The sequence below is a fragment of the Engystomops pustulosus genome, chromosome 1 (genome assembly GCF_040894005.1).
Source record: "Engystomops pustulosus chromosome 1, aEngPut4.maternal, whole genome shotgun sequence".
Classification (NCBI taxonomy): Eukaryota; Metazoa; Chordata; class Amphibia; order Anura; family Leptodactylidae; genus Engystomops; species Engystomops pustulosus.
This window is the reverse complement of record NC_092411.1, coordinates 83425372-83451153: the sequence shown is the minus strand read 5'-3', so window position 1 is coordinate 83451153 and position 25782 is coordinate 83425372. Positions and strand designations below refer to the sequence as shown.

The following is a 25782-nucleotide window of genomic DNA, read 5'->3' as shown; positions in this document are numbered from 1 at the left end:
TATGCCTTGTGCTGGATCGTTCCCTATTGATTCTTTTACCTAACTTCTTATTTTCAATGGTGGGCAACTTATGAGCCTAGAACTGTCATACACATACCCCTTGCGGGGGGAATTCACAGAGTTTGGTATGTTACATAGCCAGCTTCTGTATCAATCAAAAAGAGAGAAAATCAATGTGATTTTTAAAGTTGTTTTTATCTGGTATAAATGTGAGTGTCTGACTATTAAACAGATTTTTAAAATTTGTGCAGCATAATAAGTAAAACCGAATTTGATTTTCTCCTTCCTACTGCCCCAGTAGTGGCAACTTCCAAAATGGCTGCAAGTATTGACGTAGCCGCCCTGTACTCCTCGATTCCCCTCAAAAAGTGGTTAGAAGTGGTACAACGTTTTCTGTCTACGAGAAGAGTACAATGTAGAGCCTAAAACCAGCTGGTCCTGGACCTCCTGAGTTTTTCTTTTACACATACCTACTTTCTTTATTACCAAAAGGTTTACCACCAGCTCAGGGGCACGGCAATGCGAAGCCCACATATGCCAATTTGCTCCTAGGCTGGGGGAGGCCACACAAGTGTTTGGGGACAGACAACAGATTTATATAGGGAAGATTGACCTTTTATGAGGTTTATAGATGACATCTTTGCATTATGGCTTGGGACAAAAGAAAAGTTTAAACATTTTTGGAACAACTGAACAAAAACTCAATAGGCCTGCATTTTACGTATGAGATTCAAGAATTCTCTTTACCCTTCCTAGATGCCCCCATTACGAAATCAGCAACTGGTACCCAGAAACCATGATATATCGAAAAACAACAGCAATACATTTCCTGTTAAGATGAGAGAGTCAACATCCATACCCACTCACAAAGGGAATACCAAAGGGGCAATAACTCAGGGTAAGGAGGAACTGCAGCTCCAAGAATGAATTTCTTGCCCAGGCAGACATAATGAGGCAAGGTTCAGAGATAGGGGGGTACCTTGATGTAATTTTAAGAGGAGCTTTTCAGAGCTGTTCCCAGAGACAGGAGACCTACTTAAGGGGGGGGGGGGGGCTCAAAGTAAGAAAACTCAGATGAGAAGACATTAAGAATTCTATATTACCACATTTAATAATGGGTGCAGACAAAGCAAGTAAAGTAATTGAAAAGTGCAGGACCATCCAGATGGATGAAGACTTAAAGGATGTGGTTGGACTATTAGAAATAGGCTAGGCATAGCCTGCCCTTATCTATTGACGGGGAAAACCTTCAAGTGAAATGTGGCAAAACCTACGGGATTACATCAACTGTAAAATTATGGGGGTAATCTACAAGGCCACATCTAAATGTGGCTTGGAGTATATTGGAAAGACTTTCAGAGAACTGCAACGTTGTGTGGGTGAACACTTGGGAGGTATCTCAAACAAGAGAGATAAGCTACTGGCCAAGCTTGTTGAGATATATCAAGCCGTAGAGCCCTCTGTGATTCAGTTCATGGGGATTTACAAAATCCATTATCCAGAGAGCGGTGGTGACTGGGACAAGACAAGAAAACACAGAAAAATTTGATTTTCACCTTGGATACACAGAGCCCTACAGGACCCGTTTGTTATTGCATATTTTGTTATTGCATATTTTTTAGTTTTCAAACTAATTAAGTAGTAGCACTAGTACATCAGTGTTCTGTATATGAACTGATTCTAGTTCCCAAAGAGGGACAGACTATTAACGAGAAAATATGGACAATATGGTAATGCGCCTCTGCACCACACTGAATATACATACCTGACTGATATGAAACCGCGGTGCATATAAATGGTGCTGTAGTCTGTTTCCGACGTCTCCTAGGAGACTCGTCATAAAGCAGGGCATCCAGCTGTGTACGAAACAAGTGACACCCTTGAGCATCATTTGACACAGCTGGGAGGTACTAACTAGGAAGGAGTTGCACCTAACCCAATGTATTTTTTCCTCTTTTTTTTTTTTTTAGTGACTTCAGAACAAACAAAAAAGGCACAATAGCATCCATGCTGGTAGGAGTGCTTCCCCAAACTCTCCTCCATCATTGTGGAGTGGAAGTGATGATTCGCAATTCTGCGATTCCCATTGAAAGGACAATAATGTTTCACAATTATTTTTTAATTATGTTTCACAATTATGAAACATGTTAGGGGGCACAAAAAATTGACAGGGACAGATGTGGGTGGTGCCCCTGTAAGGTGGACTAGGGGCAGAAAAGGGAATGCTGCCCGACCCTCCACAAAATATCGCAGAGAGCTTCTAACCCAACATGATTTCACATGAGCCATGGTAAGATTATTTCATCTACTTTCAATGAGCACATGTAAAGCTTTGGAAGATAGCAGGGTAGAAAGAGTTACATTTGTCTGCAATTTCCCGTTATGAGCTACACTGTGGGACATTTGCTCATGGTGGGATTCCAACAGCATAAAAAAAACGTAGGGAGAAATCCAAAAAGGAATCCAGCATCCAGGCAAAAAGTGAAAATATAAAATCATGGTACTTTATTGAAAAAATGGTTAAAAATGCAATATTTAAAAGTCACATAATCTGACGCATTTCGGACCGGACATGGTCCTTAGTCGTAGCCTAAAACCATAGTGACATAATGCATGTTATATACAAAAAGGGAGTAAACTTCATTGGACGTAACTTAAGTGAGTACCACCCACATGGTTTGCAATGCTTTATGGGATATTGGCCAAGATAAGAGTATGTCACATTATTTGACAAGAGTCCATCTAATGTGAATACATACCAAGATACATATGTGCACAGAAATGTGCATACAGACAAAACACACCTCATATAAACGCATTATTGCAGATAGGTAAGGTCATTCTCGTAGTGGAATGTATGCACTATGCACTCGTATGCACAGATGTTCACAAATGTGCACAAAAATGTGCTTATAGGCAAAAAACACACCTTATATAAAAACACCAATGCAGATGTGTGAGTTTTCAGGTGCTCAAATCTGGACAAAAGCGCACCCAGTGTGAATACATACCAAGATGCTTATATGCACAGGGCCATGTATATAGACAAAAAAACACCTCATACAGAAACATTGGTACAGATGTTACAGGTCATTATTATAGTGGGATGTTAACCAAGATGAAAATATGCACACATCTTGGTTAACATCAAGTGCTCACATCTTTACAAAAATGCCCCTAATGTGATACATATTTGCACAAAAATGTGCATGCAGACACCATATATAGAAAAAACATGTTTGGTCAGTCCTGAATTATATGCTAATGGAGTTGGATTTATGAGGTTTGGTTTAGTTTTATTCCATTTACAAACTTGCATTGTGAGCTTGTTGGAACGTCAGGTCTGATGCTCAGAAACCGCCAGCATGTCAGTTCGCTGCACCAATCTCGTTTGTGGACAATCGGCCTTAGTCAATGTAGTATTAGTGACATGAGTCAGTGACCATTTTGGTATTATTTGGTCTCTGTGTAAACTAGGTTCTGTAGATAAGAAGTTATCAATGATTGACATTGACAAGCAAATTGGAAGCAAGGAAGCACAGGTATGACATCAAATTATGAGTGAAAAATGGGTGATATGAAATAAATATTTACATAATCTGTTTAAAAAGCAACTTTTTCCTTATAATCCTACACAGAGCCTGTAAAAAGCAGTGAAGGCTGGGCGTGTTTGTTGCAGACTTTTACCAGACTTTTACCTGGGAGGAGTCTATTAACCTCACTGTAAAAGATTCAAGGCCAGTTTAGCAAGAAAAGTTGTCAGCCAATGCTCTTAAATTGAGCGGACTCTTCTGACTTGTGGTCACAGTTCTGCAGCATGGCAGGAATAAAGCTGCTGTTGTGCTCACTGGTCATAGGGCTCTGTGCCCACTACTTTTACTTCACAGAAACCATATCCCCAGGTGAGTATGTTTACATAGATGTAATATGTGTGCATATGTATATATACATACACTGAAACCTCTTTGAGCAAGCCACATGATTTTGCACAGGGAATGGTCTTTTGAATGGGTAGTCTGGGGCACTTCCAGGAAAGGATAATGGTAAAAAAAATCGCCTTTTTTGGAAGGTGTTCTTCTCTTCTTATATGTAAAATGTACACAGCAGTAAAATGTTACATCTTACTTTTCATACACTCATATCCGGCTGATGGTTTTGTGAATTGCTTTTCCTTTCAGAAATGGTAAAAGGAAAGCGAGTACTAGTGACTGGGTCAAGTACTGGAATTGGAGAACAGATTGCATACAAGTTTGCAGAATTGGGGGCTCATGTGATGCTGACTGCCAGAAGGGAGAAACAACTACAGGAGGTACATTTATACAGATTCATGTTTTCATGAGAACATACAATACTACATTTCGGTGGCAATTATGATTAGAATAAACTTAAAAACATACCTGCACCATTTTGTGGCATATTGTATGAAACTATTGCCTCCATTTAATATGGGATGCTTAGAAATTAGATTACAGGGGTTGCGCACGAAAATGGTAGTTTACTAGCGTCAGTACAATACCCGAATAGGGTAAAGGTTGGGCAGTAAAGTAGTTTTCCTTGGCAAGCCCCTCCAAGCATTGCAATGGGAGTGGTGTTCACAGATGAATCATATGTAAAAAGTGCACACCCCCTGACTGGCCAGAAGAACATGAGATGTCACAGGAAGCCTCGAAGGTGGCAGAGGGTGTGTCACATGACCCTCCGCTTCCATACGGATTTTATGGGTAAGTGGAAGCCCAGTGCTACAAATTAATTGATTATCAGCAAGTGTGACCAGATATTTTAAAGCACAAGTATAGGCAGTTTATATGCTTTTCCTCTGCTTTGGGAAAGGGTTATAAGGCATTTTCCAAACAATTTCCATATTTTTTTACAATATGGTGCAAGCTCTAAATGAAAGTCAGTAAAATTAAAATCAAGTTTTAATGCTATTTATTTTTAGGTGGCGAAGAAATGTCTCAATTTTGGGGCAGCATCTGCCAATTATATGGTGTCTGATATGGGGAATTTGACTTCAGCTCAGATTGTTGCCGAAGAAGGAATTAAAAAATTAGGTAACATTGTTATTAATTTATATAACAAACAATGTCTCATATAACTAAGTATGGTAAAATGTAAGCGGACTGATGTATCATATAAGGAGCAATTTTGTAATGCATTGTGAAGTCATAGTGCAGGGTAGTTTTATGTCATATATGTACAATATTCCATATGTGTCTGAAAGATGAGTCTTGGGTTAGCACATATCTTCAAAAAACGCATATCTTAACCTATATCTCACAACTATTATTAATAGCTGGCTGTGCATTTCACTTTCTATTCACCATGAATACCCCTTTAAATACTTCTATTAACAAAAAGGAAAGACTTACATTTTAGTTTCTTTTGTCTTCTTGTTTTTTCTGGTTCTGCTACCTAGTTAGCGCATATTATTCATTGCTTAAAGTCATAAAATTTGCTAGTCATTGGTTTCTTTTAAACATGTGCAGTGATGTCTGAGGATCAACTTTTATAATGTAGGTTAAAGATATTTATTAAAATTCCTAGTGCGTGTTGTTTTATGGCTATATAAAAGGGAAGTTGTAGTGAAGAATCCACCAATTAGTTAAAGTGAACCTTTCACCAGGAATGTAATTTTTAGCCGGTGACAGGTTACAATCGCCTAAGCTATGCTGATCCTGTGTGCCTGTGCCTTAGCCTCCTCTCCTCAACGCTCATCTAGCTCCCTTCCCACCTCCTGTCATGTGCATTGAACAGGAAGGAGAGGGAGAGAAATGGGCAGCACTCGGACACAACCATCACTCACTATTAGGCTGCTGATGTCTCCTTCTACATCAGTGTTGGCCTGGTCCATCCCGCTCTTCTTCCTGTAGCCTCCTCATTGTTACCGAACCTTCTCCATCAGGTAGAGAACTTCTCCCGGGTGTGACTTATCACTGCAGAATTTGCCACCCAGCTGACTGTGGCCTCTGAAGAACATCTCCACACTCCGTCTCTAAAAAAATTAATACTAAATGCTCCCAAATGTGCCCCCTGCATATACAGATAATACACTGTGACCCCTCAATATATTATAATACATACTACTGTATACTTACCCCTAATTAATTAACATTTAACACAAGCAAATCCTAATTGATTTAGATGGCACAGCACTCCCAGTATATTTGTAGCCCTTCACATGCCCCAGCAGTATATAGTAGCATAAAAATATAAAAATGAATACTCGCCTGCACTCCCTGCAGCCGACTCCGCGTTCTGGAGATCTTGTGCTCCAGGCGCTTACGTCATTGCTTAGGCAACGGCACCCGGGTTATAGAGATTAGTCCTCTCTATGACCCAGGCGCTGTCGCATGTACCTGGGCCGGACAATGGAAGCACCCCGCTGATCACTATTGAGGGTCGGGACGGCTACACCTCGTTCTGGCCCTGGGCTCCAGAAAGTCAATGGGCCCAGAGCCCCTGCTCCCGTGACCCCCCCCCCAGTAGCTATGCCACTGAATGAAACCAGTTTGGCTTATGGACAAATACAGGTTGGTTTTTGTTCTTGGCTTCAGGGATTTTTCACTGATGCCTTAGTGAACCTTTCGTTTCAATGGGCTTTTTCACACTTGAGTTTTTTTCATTTATAAGTGATCAGTTTAGAACCTGTTCTTTTTTTGTTCTCAGAGAACATTGGATCAGTGGAAAAAACAGAAGTGTGAAAACCACATTGGAAAGAATGGGTCAGTAAGGCATCAGTGATAAATCACTGAATCCAGTAAGAGATAACCAATCTGTATGTATCCATAAGCCAAAATGGGTTCAGTGAAAAACCACTTATGTGAAAACAAACCCCAATGTGAAACCACCCTTACAAGGAGAAGGCGTTGTAATCATGGAGCCTTTGTGGAGCTGGTAGTTAATGGTTCAGGATCTTAAGTCTAATATAGATTACCTATTTATATTCATATATATTGCCTCCAGATTGCATTGTGGATGAGCCAAAGTTTATTTTTGTAGCATTATTTTATTTTGTTTTTTACTATTTTCAATTGTGAGATTGAGTGAAAGAAAAGGCCAGACATGGCATGGATTTCAGCTATAACCTGAAATAGTAAATTTAATAGTGTCCCGCCACATCCATATTTTCAACAAAAAGTGGAGGGGCGGAAGAGAGGAAAAGTTCTAGACTCATGGCACCTGCTATTCTCTTCTTATTGTTTCTCTATCTAGGTGGCCTTGATTATCTGGTATTAAATCACGTGGGAGGCAGTGGGTCATTCGGATCTTTCCAAGGTGATATGGAAGCTGTACTGAGTTCCAACAATGTGAATTTTCTCAGTTACATCCAAATGACATCTACAGCACTGAAGGCGCTACGGGAATCCCAAGGGAGCATTGTTGTTATGTCCTCACTAAGTGGTAATATTAATGGCATGGTTGTTCAATATAATAATATATTATAGCTTAGGGTAAATTCACACAACCATAGATGTTTCCCATAAGTGTAATTGTAGATAAGTTAAAGAGGACCTGTCACCTCTAAAAACTGCACTAGGAGCTGCTTACTAAAGTAAGCAGCTCCTCGTGCTACAAGAGACGCCACAGTGTTACACTGTTAGCGTTATCGAAAAGCTAACAAACACTGCAGCGCTGTACAATGGAAAACGCCGGACCGTGCTGTAAATGGTCGGGTGGGATTGAGGGCGATGACTGCCGCTTGAAGCTCGGTAGTCACCGCCAGCCTATGGAGTAAGAGGGCGGTCTGGAGGAAATGCAGCGCCTCGGACCGCCCCCTGATGAATACACACAACCACTTACAGCGTTTTCCATTGTACAGCCCTGCAGTGTTTGTTAGTGTTATCGTAGCTTTTTGATAACGCTAGATGTGTAACACTGCGGCGTATGTTCTAGCACTAGGAGCTGCTTACTTACTAGTTTTTAAAGGTAACAGGTCCTCTTTAAATAGTTTAGACTATGAAATTTTTTTTTTCAAAGTGTCCACCAAGTCCTTTCAACTTTACAACCACCAATGCCAATGCCCTGTATAAGCACAGGTTCCCTCACTGGTACTATACATATACTATATTCATTTAAATAAAGGATGCTGAGGCCATTAATAAGGTTGGGTTGTCACATGCAGGCTGCTGAGTCAGATTGGAGGGATAAGTATTCATTGTTTTCTTTTTTTATTTTATAAAATATGGTTAAATAATTTTTTTTTTTTTACATTTTTCAAAGGTCACTTTAAGGGCTCACTTATACTTGCCATTAATTTCTACAAGAGGGAGGGTTTTCTTGTGGAGTTATACAGTGAAAAGTTTGGGGGTCATGTTACATGTCCAATAGAAGAAAACGAGAAGCAAATTTATGCACAGCAAGACCTTAGGAGTGCTTCTTTAATCCCCTTAAAAAGTTTTATATAATACATAATTCAAGTTTTTTTTTTAATTTTGTTAATATAATTTTACCAATTTTCTACAGGACGTATTGGGGCACCATTTACAACCAGTTACTGTGCAGCCAAGTTTGCTTTAGAAGGTTTTTACAGTTCCCTCCGCAGAGAATTTATACTTAACAAGAGTAACGTATCAGTCACGGTGGCTGTTCTGGGATTTATTGATACAGGTGAGGTCCATTGCATCTACTTTATTGTAGGCATTTATTGCAATTTTGTAACGTATAAGGCACCCTTAAAAACGGCACAAGGAGCTGCTTACTATAGATACTAATTTGTATCATTTTGACTCACTACACACTACACAATTCTGCAAGTGTCTTACTTACTATGTCTCGAAGCATGTGAAGTCCAGCTACAATTCAGAAATATAAATGCATTTTTCTCAGTCCTGCTGTTGCTACTAACAGCATACACAGAGGTATGGTTACACAGCTCCTCAGTGCTGCTATACAGAACTTTGTGCAGCTGTGTATGGTCAAAACTGCTGGTAGATTCCATATAATATCCACTGCTGTCTATAAACATAGAAAGCAGCCATTTGCATACACAGATACGACTTTGTAACATGAAAAAATGGAACAGTAAGAATGATATATTATTGTTCCATTTCACTATACAATTATACTTTCTGTAAGTATCATCATAGGAATATGGACCCTCAGGAGTATTGGATAATTGTTCATTACATGTTAACCATCTTAAAATATATTATTTAAAGGATTGGCTAATTACGTGGATATGTTTCCTTAAACTGTCAGCAAATTAGATTTTTTCAGTGGCTATTCAGATTTTTTATTTAATTAATGATCCAGGTCCATTTCTTGTAAATAGTTCTCTGACAGGTATTAGGGCCACAAGTCAGAGCCCATCTGGGTGACGTTCATATGTCCTAATAAGTTCTCCTCCTAGACCTACCCTTATAATATAGTGCTCTGAATTTCAGCTTCCCAGAAAATCTATGTCAGTGATGACCAACCTTTTAGCGGCAGAGTGGCCAAACTGCAACCCAAAACCCCCCTTATTTATTGTGAGGTGCCAAACAAAAATTAAAGCAGTAACTTATTGCTCCCTTTTTAACAACTTTTAATCATATTGGTCTCCTGAGGACAGCATCATTTTAGCTTCTTTCCAGTGTCCCTCTGTACACAAAGAAAATTGTGGGGCCAGTAGGAGGCCCTCCAAAGATAATTCGGCCTTGTCTACTCATTCTCCCTCTTCCTACAGTCCCAAGTAGCGAAGTAAGTATCAAAATATGACTGAAAGCAGTATCTTTTAAGTTGCTTGGAACTACAGAAAGATTCTTTGAGTCCTTTCTGGTGTGCTGGGGCAATGGCCTGGGTGCCCACAGAAAGGGCTCTGAGTGCCGCCTCTGGCACCTGTGCCATAGATTCGCCACCACTGATCTCTGTGAATATCCAGTGATTTCAACTGAACTGGAATAATATGGGAAAACTATGTAAATTTGTCTTATTTTCCAGAGAGTGCTATAAGGAAAGTAGGTGACAAAGTGACCATGTCTGCATCACCCAAAGAAGAATGTGCTGATGAGGTGGTTAAAGCAGCCGTCTTACGAACGCCAGAGCTGTTTTATCCTTTCTGGGGTATTAAACCATTTGTGTTGTTGCGAGATTGGGCTCCGACTTTGATTGGAAAAGTACTAGATAAATTTTATGTGCTAGAAAATATTCAGTGAACCATCTGTGTCAATTAAATACTCCCATTTTATGTCTTCTCTCTGAACATTTTTTATGATTAAAGTTATGTCTAAATGTCATTATATCCGGTTTATCAATCCAGGTTGGGCAGCATTGTTGTTTTTCATTTATATAAAATACACAATCCAGTGATAAAATACACAATACACAGTGTTTTTCCACTATTGAATCTAGTTCTAGTAAACCTCTAAATGCTGTAACCACAGTTTTCTGTTTTCGGTAAACCAGAATAATGTCCAGTGTGGTCTAATGCTGCTCTTCAGTACTTTGATATGGTGTTGTTGTGGTCATCTTCATATCAACTTTAAAGAGGACTCATCAACTTTACTGACAAGCTTAACCCCTGCAGGACTAAGCCATTTTAGGGCTTTAGGACAAATGCTGATTTTTTAAAATCTGCCCTGTGTCATTATGGGAAAATATGCAAAGTTTTCCAGGATGGGATATGGAAAATCACACCTTACAAGCTACATTGTAAGGCAGCTCCCTCGACATTAAGCATGACCTTCAGGAAGCCTTATGACATGATGTGGGATTAAAACCAAACCAGTAAATCTATTCCAGAAGGACCAGACTCCGAACTGTAGACAGCACTGTTTCGATCTGATTGAGTCTCCAATCAGGTCAGCAGGTACAGCGTAGGGAACTCGTTGAAACTATGCTGTCTACAGTTGATGTGATAAAGCTTCTTCTAGGTCATGCTTGGTCTATGCCAACTTGATGGACCCCCTGCTGTGGGCAACTCCCCGAAGCTCAACACCTTCCTCAGGGAGAACCCCAGCAGCGCAGTCCGGCTCCCACCCATTTCTAAAAACATTTTTTGTTTTTCAGGCAGATTCTCATAGCACCCAAGTAACTTTACAACTGACATTTACCAAATGTCTGCTTTATATTGGCGTGTCTTTTTATGCATCCGCTCTCTTTTCTAGGTTTTTAGGAGGTTCAGAATTTTGGGTGCAATTTTTCTCATTTTTGTGAAAATTGCCAAAACCCTTATTTAGAGGCACCTGGTCAGCTTTAAGCGACTTTGAGAGGTCTACATAACAGTAAAACCCTATAAATTATGCAATTTTAAAAACTACAACCCTCAATATGTGAAAAATCAACTTAAAGAAGTGTTTTAACCCTTTAGATGTTTCACAGGGGTTAAAACAAAATGGAGGTGTCATTTACAAACTGTCATTTTTTTTAGAGAGTACATTAATTTTGGCCAAAACTTAAACTGTCACAAAGTATTAAATGATTAAAAATCTCCACAAAGTTTGATACCTAATTTCTCTCGAGAATGAGGATGCCCCATATGTGTTGGTAAACTGCTTTATGGTCACACAGCCAGACATAGAAGGGAAGTTGGGCGGCACGGTGGCTTAGTGGTTAGCATTACAGCCTGATTTGGCAACTGATTTGGCAAGCTCTGTGTTGGAATCTAAGTGGTACCTGGTCTTAACCAGAGCACGCCCCAAAGCGGGATGGTCTTGCTGCGGCGGGGTGCCACCAGGTTGTTCCACAGGTGCAACTAGCTCGCAATGGCAGCCAAGGATACAGTACCGAATCGTAGTACAGGCTCGGGGTCAAAAGGAGGCTGGTAGTCAGGGCAGGCACCAGAGATGCAGGGTCAGCATACAGGTCCGTAGTGGGCAACAGGAGACTAATGCAGATGGGAACGGGAGAGCAGGAACATGGGAACACAGGAGCTCAGGAATGCAGTAACATGGGAATACAGGAACATGGGGACACAGAGACGCTGGAATGCAGGAACACTACAACACGGGAACACAGGAGTATAGGAATGTAGGAATACAGGAATAACGCAGGGGAGCTTTCTCTATGGCTCAAAGATCCGGCGGGGAGTGATGGGAGTCATCGGATTAAATAGAAAACCCGGAAGTGGCCAGCGCCAATCAGCATTGTGCTGGGCCTTTAAATTTCTGAGTGCCGTCGCATGCGTCGGGAGCAGGAGTGTCGTGCGTTGGGGGGAGGGGTGGGGTGACAAGACTGGTGCTCAGTGTGCCTAGTCTTGATAAATTTTCCCCACTTCATTTTATTTAGGGGTATCAGAGTACAGGGGGCTACATACATATGTACAACACCCGTTTAAGTTAATTTGCAAAATTGGCACAAACATGTCTTTCTACTTCAGACGTACCTTATACTTTAATAAAAATATCAATAAAATACATTTCAGTTTGTGGCTTTATTGTTTTAAAAAAAATCAAGGGGCTTGAATACTCCTGCAACTAACTTATGTGCTCTAGAGACAGGACCCACATTTATCTGACAATTGTGTCTGAGTTGATAATAACTACAGCTCAACTCCCCGCCATTAATGCCTGAGGTCGGTGCTGACACTGATTGCAGGCGTTAACTCTTTAAATGCCACGGGCAAAGTTTTACGCGTGTCGGCTGTAACCTGCACACATGCACAGCCATAGGTCTTTTAAATGCGCTGGCAACTTTGGCAGCAGCATTTAAACAGTCTACACTACCAATTAAGCGCGTTTCTGGTTGGGGTTTGGATGATTTTCAACTGGTGCACTCATCATAACTCTTTGAAACAACCTTCAGTAGAGAAATAAATACAAAAAATCAGATATTAATTTGGTGTAAACCTTTTATTTCATTTTAGTACCTTATGTTACTATCGTTTAACAATATTTGTTTTTATCCAAGTCTTTGTAGGCAGCATTGTATGGCGATTTAGAAAAGCAAATAGCAGCAGTACGGTCACAGTTGCAGATAAACTGGGCACAGGCATCACTGTAAGCTGTTGGGATACACACAGAATGTCATAGTCATTAAAAAGGGTATTATTTAGGTGCATAGTGCTTTTAAAGTGTTTTTTTTTCACTGCACATTTATTATTTCTATTCATATTATTATAATATGTCAGTTACTATATAGTTCTTTCCATGAATGCAAAACTAAATGTTTAAAGCCATTTTAGCTTCTAATTATAGAAATCAATAGTGTAGATAATAAAAGAAAACTGTATTAAGGAAAAAATATTCTTTTTCCTATTTTACCCTGAAAGTAGTCCTTAAAGAGGACCTTTCACCCGGAAATGAGCCCCAACAAATGTGCCCCCCATAATCCTTAATCATGTCTTTCCAATGCTGTATGCAGCCCAAAAAATGCTTATAACCCTGCTCAGCATCCAGTCAGGGGGTTGGGATTATTGTCCCAGCAGTCAGGGAGGTACTCTTCATCATGGCCACCCCATCATCTAACTACGCCTGCTTATCTGCATGGACCCTGTCTCCTTGTCGACTCCCCTGTCTGGGAAGTGTCTTCTTGTAATTCCAGCGCATGTGCATCAGTCATCTCAGATCTGTGCCCTGTGTGTACTCGGACAGAGACACTGCTCATGCGCTGGATTTCCATATAATCCAGACATCCAGCTTGCATCTGTAAATATGCATATTATTTAACATACATAAGTATTGTATTTATACTTACATGTACAGGTGATAGATGTTCCAGAGCAGGTAAAGTCATAACTTCTAGTGTATGGATTGTCTAAAAGCCCTTTACAGCTGGTGTGGGACATTGCTTGTGAGTAGCAGTTGTCATGAGTTTGGCAGCATCTGTATAATAGGAAGAACAATACCAGACATCAATATGTTTTGTCATTGTCAGATTTAGAGAAGGAATAAGGATGGAATCATTAGTAAATATGATTCTAGACTGGTGTTTTCACAAACAAAAAAATTTGACAACAACATTTATTAGAACATTGTAATTTTTTTTAAATTTAACTTTCGTTTTTTGAATGCAACCTAAGATTTAAAGGAAACCTACCAGCAGGAATACACTAACTGAAGTATTCCTGATGGTAGATTCCTTTCTTTCTTCTAAGCCCTACACTGCCTTTACCAAAACTTTTCCCCCTAACTAAGTAAAAATGTTTCATTTATACACCAGATCTTCAGAGGCTAATGGGGTGTGGAGTAGCCGAGTGCCGGGGGGCTAAAGTTACTCCACGCCCCTGTAGCCTCTGAAGTCTCACCTTCCTTCTCGTCCCCACAGCGCTCTTCAGCCTGTGCCCACACGTGCAATATTTTCAGGCGCAGTGCCGGAGCTCTAGAGAAGAGATAGGAGTTATCAAGTCATGGAGTTGGTCCTGACCCGAAACATAAAGAAAGTAGATAAGTGTATAAATGAAAAACTAATATGAAACTAAGCAGCACCAGATCACGGTGCAGTGTGTGGTGGCCTCTACACAATAACAGTGGTGTGTGGCTAGCTTTCTTAGTAAAATGGATGGCAAAAACAACACAGATTTGCAATGTATCTCAAGCTTAACCTATTAATCACTACATTTCTTTGAATGTTACTTTAGTTGAATTAAATCAATTTATTACAGAGAACCACACACACAGAATTCATGCTTACCGGTCCAGAGTATCCTTGGGAGTCCCATGTCCTCCAAGTCCACAGTAGCATCCATAGTTATTATACTCTTTCAGTGGTGCACTGTCAGGAATGGCACATTTGATCAAACTGTGAAACTGCCATAGTGCCCTGTTGTAGGGAGAGGCACAAGCGCAGGATACTGGGAATAAAATCAAAATATGTTACTGTAGAGGTAAAATGAATTATCATTGAGATTCTAACATTGCTGAGATATACATAGTTCGCCAAGCTTAAAGAGGACCTATCACCCTAAAAAAAGCAGTGACTGCAGTCACCACCGGCCTACGGCGTCGGAGGGTCGGTCTGGGGAAGAAGCAGCTACTCAGGCCACTCCCCTCATGAATATGCCGGATCGCTGAGAGCTTGGTCCGGCCTTCCTAGGGTACAGTGCTGCAGTGTCTGCTTGCTTTATCGGAGGGTTACGATAAAGCTTGCAGTTTAACACTGCTAATAATGTGGTAGCACTAGGAGTTGCTTACTTTAGTGCGTTTATTTAGGGTGATAGGTCCTCTTTAACAGGGAAAACTGACAGACAGTAGCTAAGGGTCCCATTAAAAATATCCTTGGTGCTTGGTGTATATTGCAATACATTAGTGTTGAAGTACAAATAGTATCAGTGATCATACCCCTTAATATGCATACACATAAGAAACAGTATGAACAAAAATATGAAATGTGGCCACATTATGATTAGAAGTGGCGCACACTTTGTGCTCTAGATGCGCAGTACTTTAATGCCATCTATTGGCCATGGTGTTACTCTACTGCCAGTTTTAAAGAATGTATATGCACAGGGCAGGTATAACCATAATGAAACTGATAATGAAACTGATGAATAATTTAGTGCCCTTGCTCAACTGACACTGGTTGAAAATGATGCCAATACAGTTTAAAGCTTTAGCAAGGTGTTCAGCGATACACAACTTGCTCTGCCGTTTTAAGAGGAGAAGTGCAATGGTGGTGGTGGGGGGGGGTTGCTATCATATTACTTCTATAACATCAGAGATTCTGATGATGCAGGCGCTGACGACAAGCACTATTCTACCTGATAAAATGTAATGGTTGTGTGTCTAAAATGCAGGTCAGCTGGTCATCTATGGCCATTATCACCCTTAGTTTATTGCCACATAAGAACATAGAGAAACAACCTGTTGTATGATGCGGAAGCCAGTGTCTGAAACAATGGGGACTGTCTGACAATGTTACTTTGCAGTGAAACAATATGATTTCAAAGGTGTGCTGCACTGAACAGAGCCGGCATTAGGGGGCGGCAAAGTGGGCATTTTCCCAGGGCCCCCTGTCCTAAAGGGGTCCCAGTATGTGATCTTTTGTCATCATATATCTCCTGTCTATATATCTATCTGTCTAGTTATCTCCTATAACTTCTATTTTATATTTATATATATGTTTATTTAACAATTTATCTATATAGCTTTTTGTTTATCTGTCTCATATCTATTATCTATCCATCCATCTATCAATCAATCAATCAATCAATCAATCACTTTTCTATCTCTCATATCTATCTAATTTCTATAATATATCTAGCTATCTATTTATAATCTACTTTATATTTCTGCATTTATACATCTATCCATCATCTGTCTATAAATTTATATCATCTTTCATATTTATCTTCTATCATCCATTTACCTATCATCTGGCTATCATCTATAGAATTCTCCTGCAGTTCCATATTACAGATTGCCTTACCATACTACTGTGTGTAACTACAAAGCGTTATTACTGTGTAGGGCTAAAGGAGCCTCTTACTGACAGTGACTGTTCATAAAATAGTTTTATTTTGGGGCCCCACTCTGTCTAAAAGCGGCCCTGCTTATGAGTGATGCTCCAGTGGTCTTGAGGCTCGGACCCTTATACCCACTTTACTTTTCTAGGGAATGAATACCTATGTTTCTGATTGCTGAATACTATCAATCAACACTTTCTCAACCATCTAATGTGAATAGCCTCTCGCACCTCCCCGATGACAATATTAGAAAGCTTAGGATTGGTGAGTTGGAATCCAGCTTTAAGTTTGGCAGCAGCTCTTTCTATAAATTACACACGCACTTTTAACTGAACAGATCAAGCGTGTGTGTTAGGGACTTTATAATGTGCAATGTGGCCTTCGAGCTGAAGAACAAAATTTTAAATATCTAAGTTCTAAAAGTAGAACTAACCTGTTCAGGACACCAGGGACTAGGGCTAGAGTTATAAATATATTTCCCTTGTTTTATTTTTGATAAAACTCCCTCTATATTTTATAATTTAGTCTATTTACACTGTCCTCTATTTATGTAACATGTACGAAATTACTCAACACAACGACATATACATCTGATAGATGTGTTCTTCAAAACCATAGCAGATGAAGATAATAAGCTCAGAAAAAGCCTACCTGCCAGGAGAACAGCAAGGAATCGGAGCATTGTGGCGGTAGAGACTCAGTGTATGCTAAGCCCTAACCCTTTATATAGGGACATATTGACCTTCATACTTAAGCGACATCAAGATCTAACTAAAAACTGCTGCCAAGTGCACATTTTCTCACTTTAGGCGTATGGCCTTCAACTTGTTATTTTACTAGAAAGGTGAGATAAGTTTTACTTGTATAAGCACTCTGTTGTTTATCATTGTAGTGTGTCCCTATATGGTACAGTAATAGTAATATATAATGTATATAAATGAAATACAGCTAACATTATAGAATCATCATTTGCACACCAACATATGAAAGGTGGGTGTACATGTTACAGATCTTTCCATTTGGACCCAGGGTGTGTCGACCTGGAGTACCTTGGGCTAACCAGAGAAAAAGTTTTGGGGGACCCACCTACATGTAAAGAGAAAGGCTAGCAGGTTTATTAGGAGCATTAGACAGTGCCAGAACCAACCTCCATACATAACTTCAGCATCCAGCCAGTTTCACTATATAAATGAAGAGCCAGAACCATGCTTGGTACATAACTGCAGCACCCAGCCAAGCTCACTATATAAATATATAGCCAAAACCAAGCTCTGTGCATAACTGCAGCACCCAGCCAAGCTCACTATATAAATATATAGCCAAAACCAAGCTCTCTACATAACTGCAGCACCCAGCCAAGCTCACTATGTAAATATATAGCCAAAACCAAGCTCTGTGCATAACTGCAACACCCAGCCAAGCTCACTATATAAATATATAGCCAAAACCAAGCTCTGCGCATAACTGCAGCACCCAGCCAAGCTCACTATATAAATATATAGCCAAAACCAAGCTCTGTACTTAACTGCAGCTCCCAGCCAAGCTCACTATGTAAATATATAGCCAAAACCAAGCTCTGCGCATAACTGCAGCACCCAGCCAAGTTCTCTGTATAAATACAGGGCCAGAACCAAGCTCCGTACATAACTGCAGCACCCAGCCAAGCTCACTGTATAAATACAGGGCCAGAACCAAGCTCTGTACATTACTGCAGCACCCAGCCAAGCCCACTATATAAACAAAGGGCCAAAACAAGCTTTGTACATAACAGCAGCATCTGGCCAAGATCACTATATAAATACACAGCCAGAACCAAGCTCTGTACAGAACTGCAGCATTCAGCCAAGTTCACTATATATATATAGAGCCCGAACCAAGCTCTGTACATAACAGCAGCATCTGGTCAAGCTAACTATATAAATACACGGCGGGAAGCAGGCTCTGTACAGAACTGCAGCATTCAGCCAAGCTCACTATATAAATATAGAGCCTGAACCAAGCTCCGTACATAACTGCAGTATTCAGCAAAGCTCACTATATAAATATAGGGCCAGAACCAAGTTCTGTACATAACTGCACCATCCAGCCAAGCTCTCTATAAAAATACAGTACCAAAACCAATCTCTTTGCATAACTACAACATCCAGCCAAGCTCAGAACATTAACAATTTCCCCACAGAAGCCAAAATAGTCACAATGCCCAGTCAGTATTCAATATAGTCACAGCCCCCTTTCATTATCCAGTATGGTCACAGTCCCATCCCAGTAACCAGTATAGTCACAGCCCCCCAGTAGCTAGTATAGCTACAGGGCCCCCCAACAGTATATTCACAGTGCCTCCTTCCCCGAGTATAGTCACAGGGCCTCCCTCCACCCCAGTATTGTTACAGGTCCCCCCCACCACTATAGTCAAAGGGCTTCCCCCCCAATATAGTCAGAGGGCCTCCTCCCCCATTATGCTCATGGCCCCCAGCTTTGCAAAGCAGATACAAAAAAGGCAAGTAGTGGCAAGCTATATCTTAAAGTTATTCTGAAGTTCTGTATGGAGCCACATTATTTTTCAGTTAATCCCTTGCCACTACAGCTAGTTTGGACATCTTTGAAAGCGCCATTTCCAGATCTGACTTGTGTCACTTCAGAATGCTTTAACATATCAATGTGGTTTTAAGATTGCTTTTGTGACAAGTTGCACTCCATTATGGTTGACATGTTTTGTGTTTATTTTTAAAAATACATTTTAGCTAAAATTTGGAACAACCAGCAATATGTGATATTTGAAAATCCTCTGCTTTTCAGACAACTTTACCACCCAATTTAGTTAATTAGTTAACATTAACCAAATCACTGCTTTATGTTAGCATCATTTTTAAATATCTTTTTTTTTTGTTTGTTTTAGGACATTAGAAGACTTACAAAAAGCAATGTTCCAAATTTTCAAGAACATTTACAGAATCCATTTTTATGGACTAACTTGGATTTTACAGGGACTTTGAAAGAACCATATATTAGAAACAGTTCATAAATCACCACATTTTTAAAAGACAGCACGACTAAGGAGCTTGTTAAAATAATTTGGAGGTGGATTTCTAAAATTCAAATGTCATAACTAAGGCAGTCACTCAGCCCTTAAATGTATACGTTCCCAAAGGGTAAAAGGATAAAACATAACACAACAATTTGTTTTGCTGTTTGTTTGGAAATAAACTACATATGAAGGAGAATAGAATTGGAAGGAAATCTACTATCAAAATCCATCATGACAAACCCAGGACACTTACTCATAGACCCAGGCACCGAGACTGTGGTAATCTTCTTATATTTGATATCCATGGCCTCCTTCCTTCTAAAATTAACTTTTAAAATAATGCTAACGAACCAGAAGGGCTCTGGGGAGTGTTACACGAGCCACTCCATGCTGTAGCATAAGTGCTGCAACATTGGCTCCCTCTCCGCCTCTGCTCCATCAGCACTTCCCCTCCCCGCTGTAATCTCTCAGCAGCAAAGGAAATTATAACACATACAGGGAGGAGGAAGTGCTCAGCACAGTATAACAGCTTGCCAATCTACTGCACGGAGGGGCACTGGTAATGCCCCCCCCCCATAGACTTTCTGGCTCATTAGAATCATATAGAATGTTTATTTTAGAAGGGAGGAGGTCATGAATAACAAGAAGATTAACCCAGTCTCACTGCCTGGATCTATAAGTAAGTGTCCCTGCTTTATCATGCTTAAAGGGGTATTCTCATCTGGGCATTCGCATTCTGTTTCATAACTCTGCTATATATAAACATTTCTCCAATAAGATGTTATTGAAAAAAATTTACCTGTGTGAAGATAATTTCTCATAAATGTAGTCATATGGTCCCTTAGAAACAAGACTAACTCCTTGGATGCGACCACCTCTGCTGGAATTATTGCACAAAGAAACAAAAAGTTTTAGTATATATAATGTCTCAGAGATACTGCATGACCAACAGCCATCCTATGCTAATGATTGCTGAATCCAGGAGGTCAGGCAGGACTCAATTGAGCATGTCTGGCCACTGCTGCCAAAATCTTAGGTGGTTATATCCAAGGAAGCTTTCCCGTTTCTAATGGACAACATCACTACATTTATGAGAAATTATCGTCACACAGGAACATTTTTTTAATAACATCCAATTGAAGAAATGTTTACATCTGGAAAATAAATTAAATTAAATGTAAATGCCCAAATGGGAATACCCCTTTAATTTTGATGGTAAATTTCTTTTAATCACATTGGTCCATAAAAATTCCTCCAATTCGTCCAATAAAACAAAGCTTTAATGCAAAAGATTTAAAGGGGTTATATAAGCAAATGTTCCAATGGTTTGTTATTTCTTCTTAACAAGAATATACACAATAAAAGGAATGTATTAAGCCATTTTTCCTTTCTTCTTGTGTAAGTTGTCTTCTGCCCCATTTATCAAGGCTTTAAGACCTCATTTCAACATTTTTCTCACTTGTCTGATTAAGGGGACACGCCATAATGAAAAATACACATTGGGGCACATTTACTTACTCCGTCCCCAGAGTTCACAGAAAGTGCATTGTCCGACTCCAATGCAAAGTGCAGCGTGCAACCCTTAGTAAATGAGCCCATTGTATCGCAGTTTAGACTCAATGGCAGAACACGAGTTTAAACTGCGCCAGATTTTAACATCACAATAATAAATGTGGCATAAAAATATTGTTGTCTGACTCTGCACTGGCTGAGCCTGTGCCAAATTGATAAACTCCCCCCCCCCCCAATAGGTCTGATATTGCTTATGGTAAAACATTGTAAGCCCCCAGCATTTGCTGCAAATTTTAAATTTTTCCATTCTCATTTTTCACTACCCGTCTTAAAAAATCGAAAACTTTTTTATGGTATTTAATATTCCATGCCTTGTATTGGGAAGCTGTAAAAAAAAAATCACAAATGTGATGAAATAAAATGTAACACATTTGCGACATTTTCTTGTTTACACTTGTTTCTTGTTTTTACAGTTTTCACTATGATCTCCAAATGACACTTCTCATGTATACTTTGTGTTGGTACGATCACAGGGTGATCACAGCGGGCGCCCACTGATACGGCCACAGAACAGGAATCATCAGTAACAGTGGCGGCTTGTGTGTAGTGTGGATGCATGGCTGCATGTGCGGAGGGAACGTCCGCGGATCAGGAGGGAGGGCAAGAGCGTGTCTGTGGATTAGGAGGGAGGGCGGCCAGCCACAGATCTGGTGTCGACTGCAGATGTGGTGGGAGGGTGGTCAGTGGCCGCAGATGAGGGAGGTGGGTAGTAGGCAAGGTAGGCAGGGTTGCCACGGATCGGCTGGCCGGTGGCCACAGATGAGGTGGGCAGATGCCTGTTGTTAAACCAGGGTGTTGAACGCTCATGTCAGAAGGAAGGGATGTGTACAGAACAGCATTTACACATTTTGGTTCCTCCGTTCATCCTGGGGCCCTGTGCCACAAGGGCCCTGCAGAAGCTGCTACGGCTGTTGTTACGTCCCTGCCTGATGATGTTGTGGAGAGGGGGGGGGTGCTAATTGGCAGTAAAATGGTGAAATGATCACAGTGCGGAGAGACAACGTGTTCTTACTACACCGTGACCAGGTGCAATAGACATCAATGGAGACCCATATGCAGCTGCATGGGAATGAGCCCATAACCAGGGCAACTAACAGGCTAACTGCCACAACTGTTGCCAGAACCAACTGCAGCAGTTAGCTGCAGGTTTTTGATGTATAATACAGCAGATACCTGACCTGTATGCAGAGGGAACGGCTTACGAGCCTTCTCCATTTAGCCCTAACCTTTTTATGTGGTATATTTATATTGGGCAATCCTTAATCAAATGCAGACCCAAGATTGGTTGATTGTTACTTTTTTCTTTTTGTTTTCAAATAGATTCATTGCAGACACTCCCGATGGTGAATGAAGGCTCTATATTTTTGCATAAAAATGGTCTCTTTCTCAAATCCTGAAAAGTTTCTTTTCCTCTCTAACATCCTAACTGTGAAGATTATGGATTGTTATTTACTGACTAGATGTGTCACTGAATATTATATGAAATTATGTATTTTTGGTGTAATCATTGGTTTTTATAGTATCTATTTGTTGGTTATGTGTACTAGTTACATTCTTTTTGCATTAATCAGTTTATATATATATATACACACACACACACACACACACATTTTTTTTTATTTATCATGCATTTCTGTTACTGTTTTGGTATAGGAACCAATTTTGAAATACTGAAGTATTTATTGAAGTTTATATGTTGAAATATACTGTAAGTATAATGTCTACAGCTATGTAAATATAATGTTATATATCTGGATATACACTCACCAGCCACTTTATTAGGTACACCTGTCCAACTGCTCGTTAACACTTAATTTCTAATCAGCCAATCACATGGCGGCAACTCAGTGCATTTAGGCATGTAGACATGGTCAAGACAATCTCCTGCAGTTCAAACCGGGCATCAGTATGGGGAAGAAAGGTGATTTGAGTGCCTTTGACGTGGCATGGTTGTTGGTGCCAGAAGGGCTGGTCTGAGTATTTCAGAAACTGCTGATCTACTGGGATTTTCACGCACAACCATCTCTAGGGTATACAGAGAATGGTCCGAAAAAGAAAAAACATCCAGTGAGTGGCAGTTCTGTGGGTGGAAATACCTTGTTGATGCCAGAGGTCAGAGGAGAATGGGCAGACTGGTTCGAACTGATAGAGAGGCAACAGTGACTCAAATCGCCACCCATTACAACCAAGGTAGGCAGAAGAGCATCTCTGAACGCACAGTACGTGGAACTTTGAGGCATATGGGCTACAGCAGCAGAAGACCACACCGGGTGCCACTCCTTTCAGCTAAGAACAGGAAACTGAGGCTACAATTTGCACAAGCTCATCGAAATTGGACAGTAGAAGATTGGAAAAACGTTGCCTGGTCTGATGAGTCTCGATTTCTGCTGCGACATTCGGATGGTAGGGTAAGAATTTGGCATCAAAAACATGAAAGCATGGATCCATCCTGCCTTGTATCAACGGTTCAGGCTGGTGGTGGTGTCATGGTGTGGGGAATATTTTCTTGGCACTCTTTGGGCCCCTTGGTACCAATTGAGCATCGTTGCAACGCCACAACCTACCTGAGTATTGTTGCTGACCATGTCCATTCCTTTATGACCACAATGTACCCAACATCTGATGGCTACTTTCAGCAGGATAATGCACCATGTCATAAAGCTGGAATCATCTCAGACTGGTTTCTTGAACATGACAATGGGGCAGATTTACTTACCCGTTCCATTCGCGATCCAGCGGCGCGTTCTCTGCGGTGGATTCGGGTCCGGCCGGGATTCACTAAGGTAGTTCCTCTGACATCCACCAGGTGGCGCTGCTGCGCTGAAGTCCGCTGAAATGCACCGGCCTATTCCTAGTGAAGGTAAGTGCAAGCTCCGCGACACTTTTTTGTGTTTTTTAAATGCGGCGGTTTTTCCGAATCCGTCGGGTTTTTGTTCGGCCATGCCCCCCGATTTCCAAAGCGTGCATGCCAGCGCCGATGCGCCACAATCCAATCGCGTGCGCCAAATTCCCGGGGCAATACATGGAAAATCGGAAATATTCGGGTAACACGTCGGGAAAACGCGAATAGGGCCCTTAGTAAATGACCCCCGATGAGTTCACCGTACTCAAATGGCCTTCCACAGTCACCAGATCTCAAGCTAATAGAGCATCTTTGGGATGTGGTGGAACGGGAGATTCGCATCATGGATGTGCAGCCGACAAATCTGCGGCAACTGTGTGATGCCATCATGTCAATATGGACCAAAATCTCTGAGGAATGCTTCCAGCACCTTGTTGAATCTATGCCACGAAGAATTGAGGCAGTTCTGAAGGCAAAAGGGGGTCCAACCCGTTACTAGCATGGTGTACCTAATAAAGTGGCCGGTGAGTGTATATGTATTAATCTGAATTAATATGCAGCATGATATCAATGCAGATTCAGATATAGACAATTTATGAGTTGATTTTTCTATTGTTTTGGGTTTTTTTTACAATGGAAAAAGTCCCTGTTAGGTTCTGATAGTATTTGTCTGTGTTAAGTCACGCCACATTCTATACCCTCCCCCATCCCAATAACTAGCAAGATATAACAGTCAGCAAGATATGAGCTCTATACTTGGAATTTGATATATTTAGAACTCTGGTGTGACTTAGGATCTGTTCCTAAAACCCGCATTGCAGTGTAGTGGTTCAATTTACCTTTGTTAGGAACATAAGGGATATGCTTATCTGCTCCTAAACTACCTAGTAGGTTCTGTACTCTGTACTTTTTCCCTTTGTTTTTGTCACCAGCTTTTCTTTTTTGCTTCATAAAACATTTTACTTGATTTACTATCTGTCATCCTGATAGTAAAAATCCATGTCTGCTGACATTAGATTATCCTACGATGCTTTATCCAGACACATAAGGAGTTGACAAATTACATCAAACAGAAACTATAGTTATATATACAGTATACAATGCTGAAAAAAAATAAAGGGACACATCCTAGATCTGAATGAATAAAATATTATCATTAATTACTTTGTTCTTGACAAAGTTGAATGTGTTAACAACAAAATCACAAAAAAAAGCATCAATGGAAGTTTAATTGTGTGAGTGACTCCAAATCCAGGCCTCCATAGGTTAATAAATTTAAGTGGAAAAACACACTACAGGCTGATCCAACTTTAATGTTATATCCATAAAACAAGACAAAATGAGGTTCAGTATTGTATGTGGCCTCTGTGTGCCTGTATGACCTCCCTACAACGCTCAGCAACCCACACAAGTGGCTCAGGTAGTGCAGCTCATTCAGGAGGGCACATCAATGCGAGCTGCGGCCAGAAGGTTTGCTGTGTTTGTTTGGTAGTGTCCAGAGGCTGGAGGAGCTACCAGGAGACAGGGCAGTACACAGGGCGAAGTGGAGGGGGCTGTAGGAGGGCAACAACCCAGCAGCAGTACCACAAATGTGCGCGTGTCTACATAAATGGTTGGAAAACTACTCCATGAGGATGTAATGAAGGCCCAACGTGCCCAGATAGGAGTTGTGCTTACAGCCCAACACTGTGCAGGATGCTTGGCATTTGCAGAGAACACCAGGATTTGCAAATTCGCCACTGGAGCCCTGTGCTCTTTACAGATGAAAGCAGGTTCACACTGAGCACTGGACAGATTTTGCAGATACTGTGGAGAACAATCTGCTTCCTGCAACATCCCTCAGTATGACCAGTGGGTCAGTAATGGTGTGGGGTGGCATTTCTTTGCTCACCAGAGGTAGCTTGACTGCCATTAGGTACCAATATCCTCAGACCCCTTGTGAGACCATATGTTGGTGTAGTTGGCCCTGGGTTCCTCCTTATGCAGGACAAGGCTAGACCTCATGTGTCTGGAGTGCGTCAGCAA

General features: G+C 40.7%; 2 protein-coding genes across 2 annotated transcripts; one reads left to right on the top strand and one right to left on the bottom strand.

Moving 5' to 3' along the window:
* Positions 1-3568: 3568 nt before the first annotated feature.
* Positions 3569-10217, top strand: LOC140126617 (hydroxysteroid 11-beta-dehydrogenase 1-like protein A). The gene is made up of 6 exons (XM_072146268.1): positions 3569-3902; positions 4179-4309; positions 4940-5051; positions 7213-7401; positions 8464-8607; positions 9919-10217. Exons 1-6 carry the CDS (start codon positions 3818-3820, stop codon positions 10131-10133), a joined length of 876 nt encoding a protein of 291 aa, XP_072002369.1. The 5' UTR covers positions 3569-3817; the 3' UTR covers positions 10134-10217.
* A 2531-nt stretch (positions 10218-12748) lies between these two features.
* Positions 12749-17050, bottom strand: PLA2G1B (phospholipase A2 group IB). Its single transcript, XM_072124193.1, has 4 exons — positions 16970-17050; positions 14548-14707; positions 13612-13739; positions 12749-12919 (listed from the first exon to the last, which is right to left on the bottom strand). The coding sequence occupies exons 1-4, from the start codon at positions 16998-17000 to the stop codon at positions 12801-12803; spliced, it is 438 nt and encodes a 145-aa protein (XP_071980294.1). The 5' UTR covers positions 17001-17050; the 3' UTR covers positions 12749-12800.
* Between the last annotated feature and the right edge of the window lie 8732 nt (positions 17051-25782).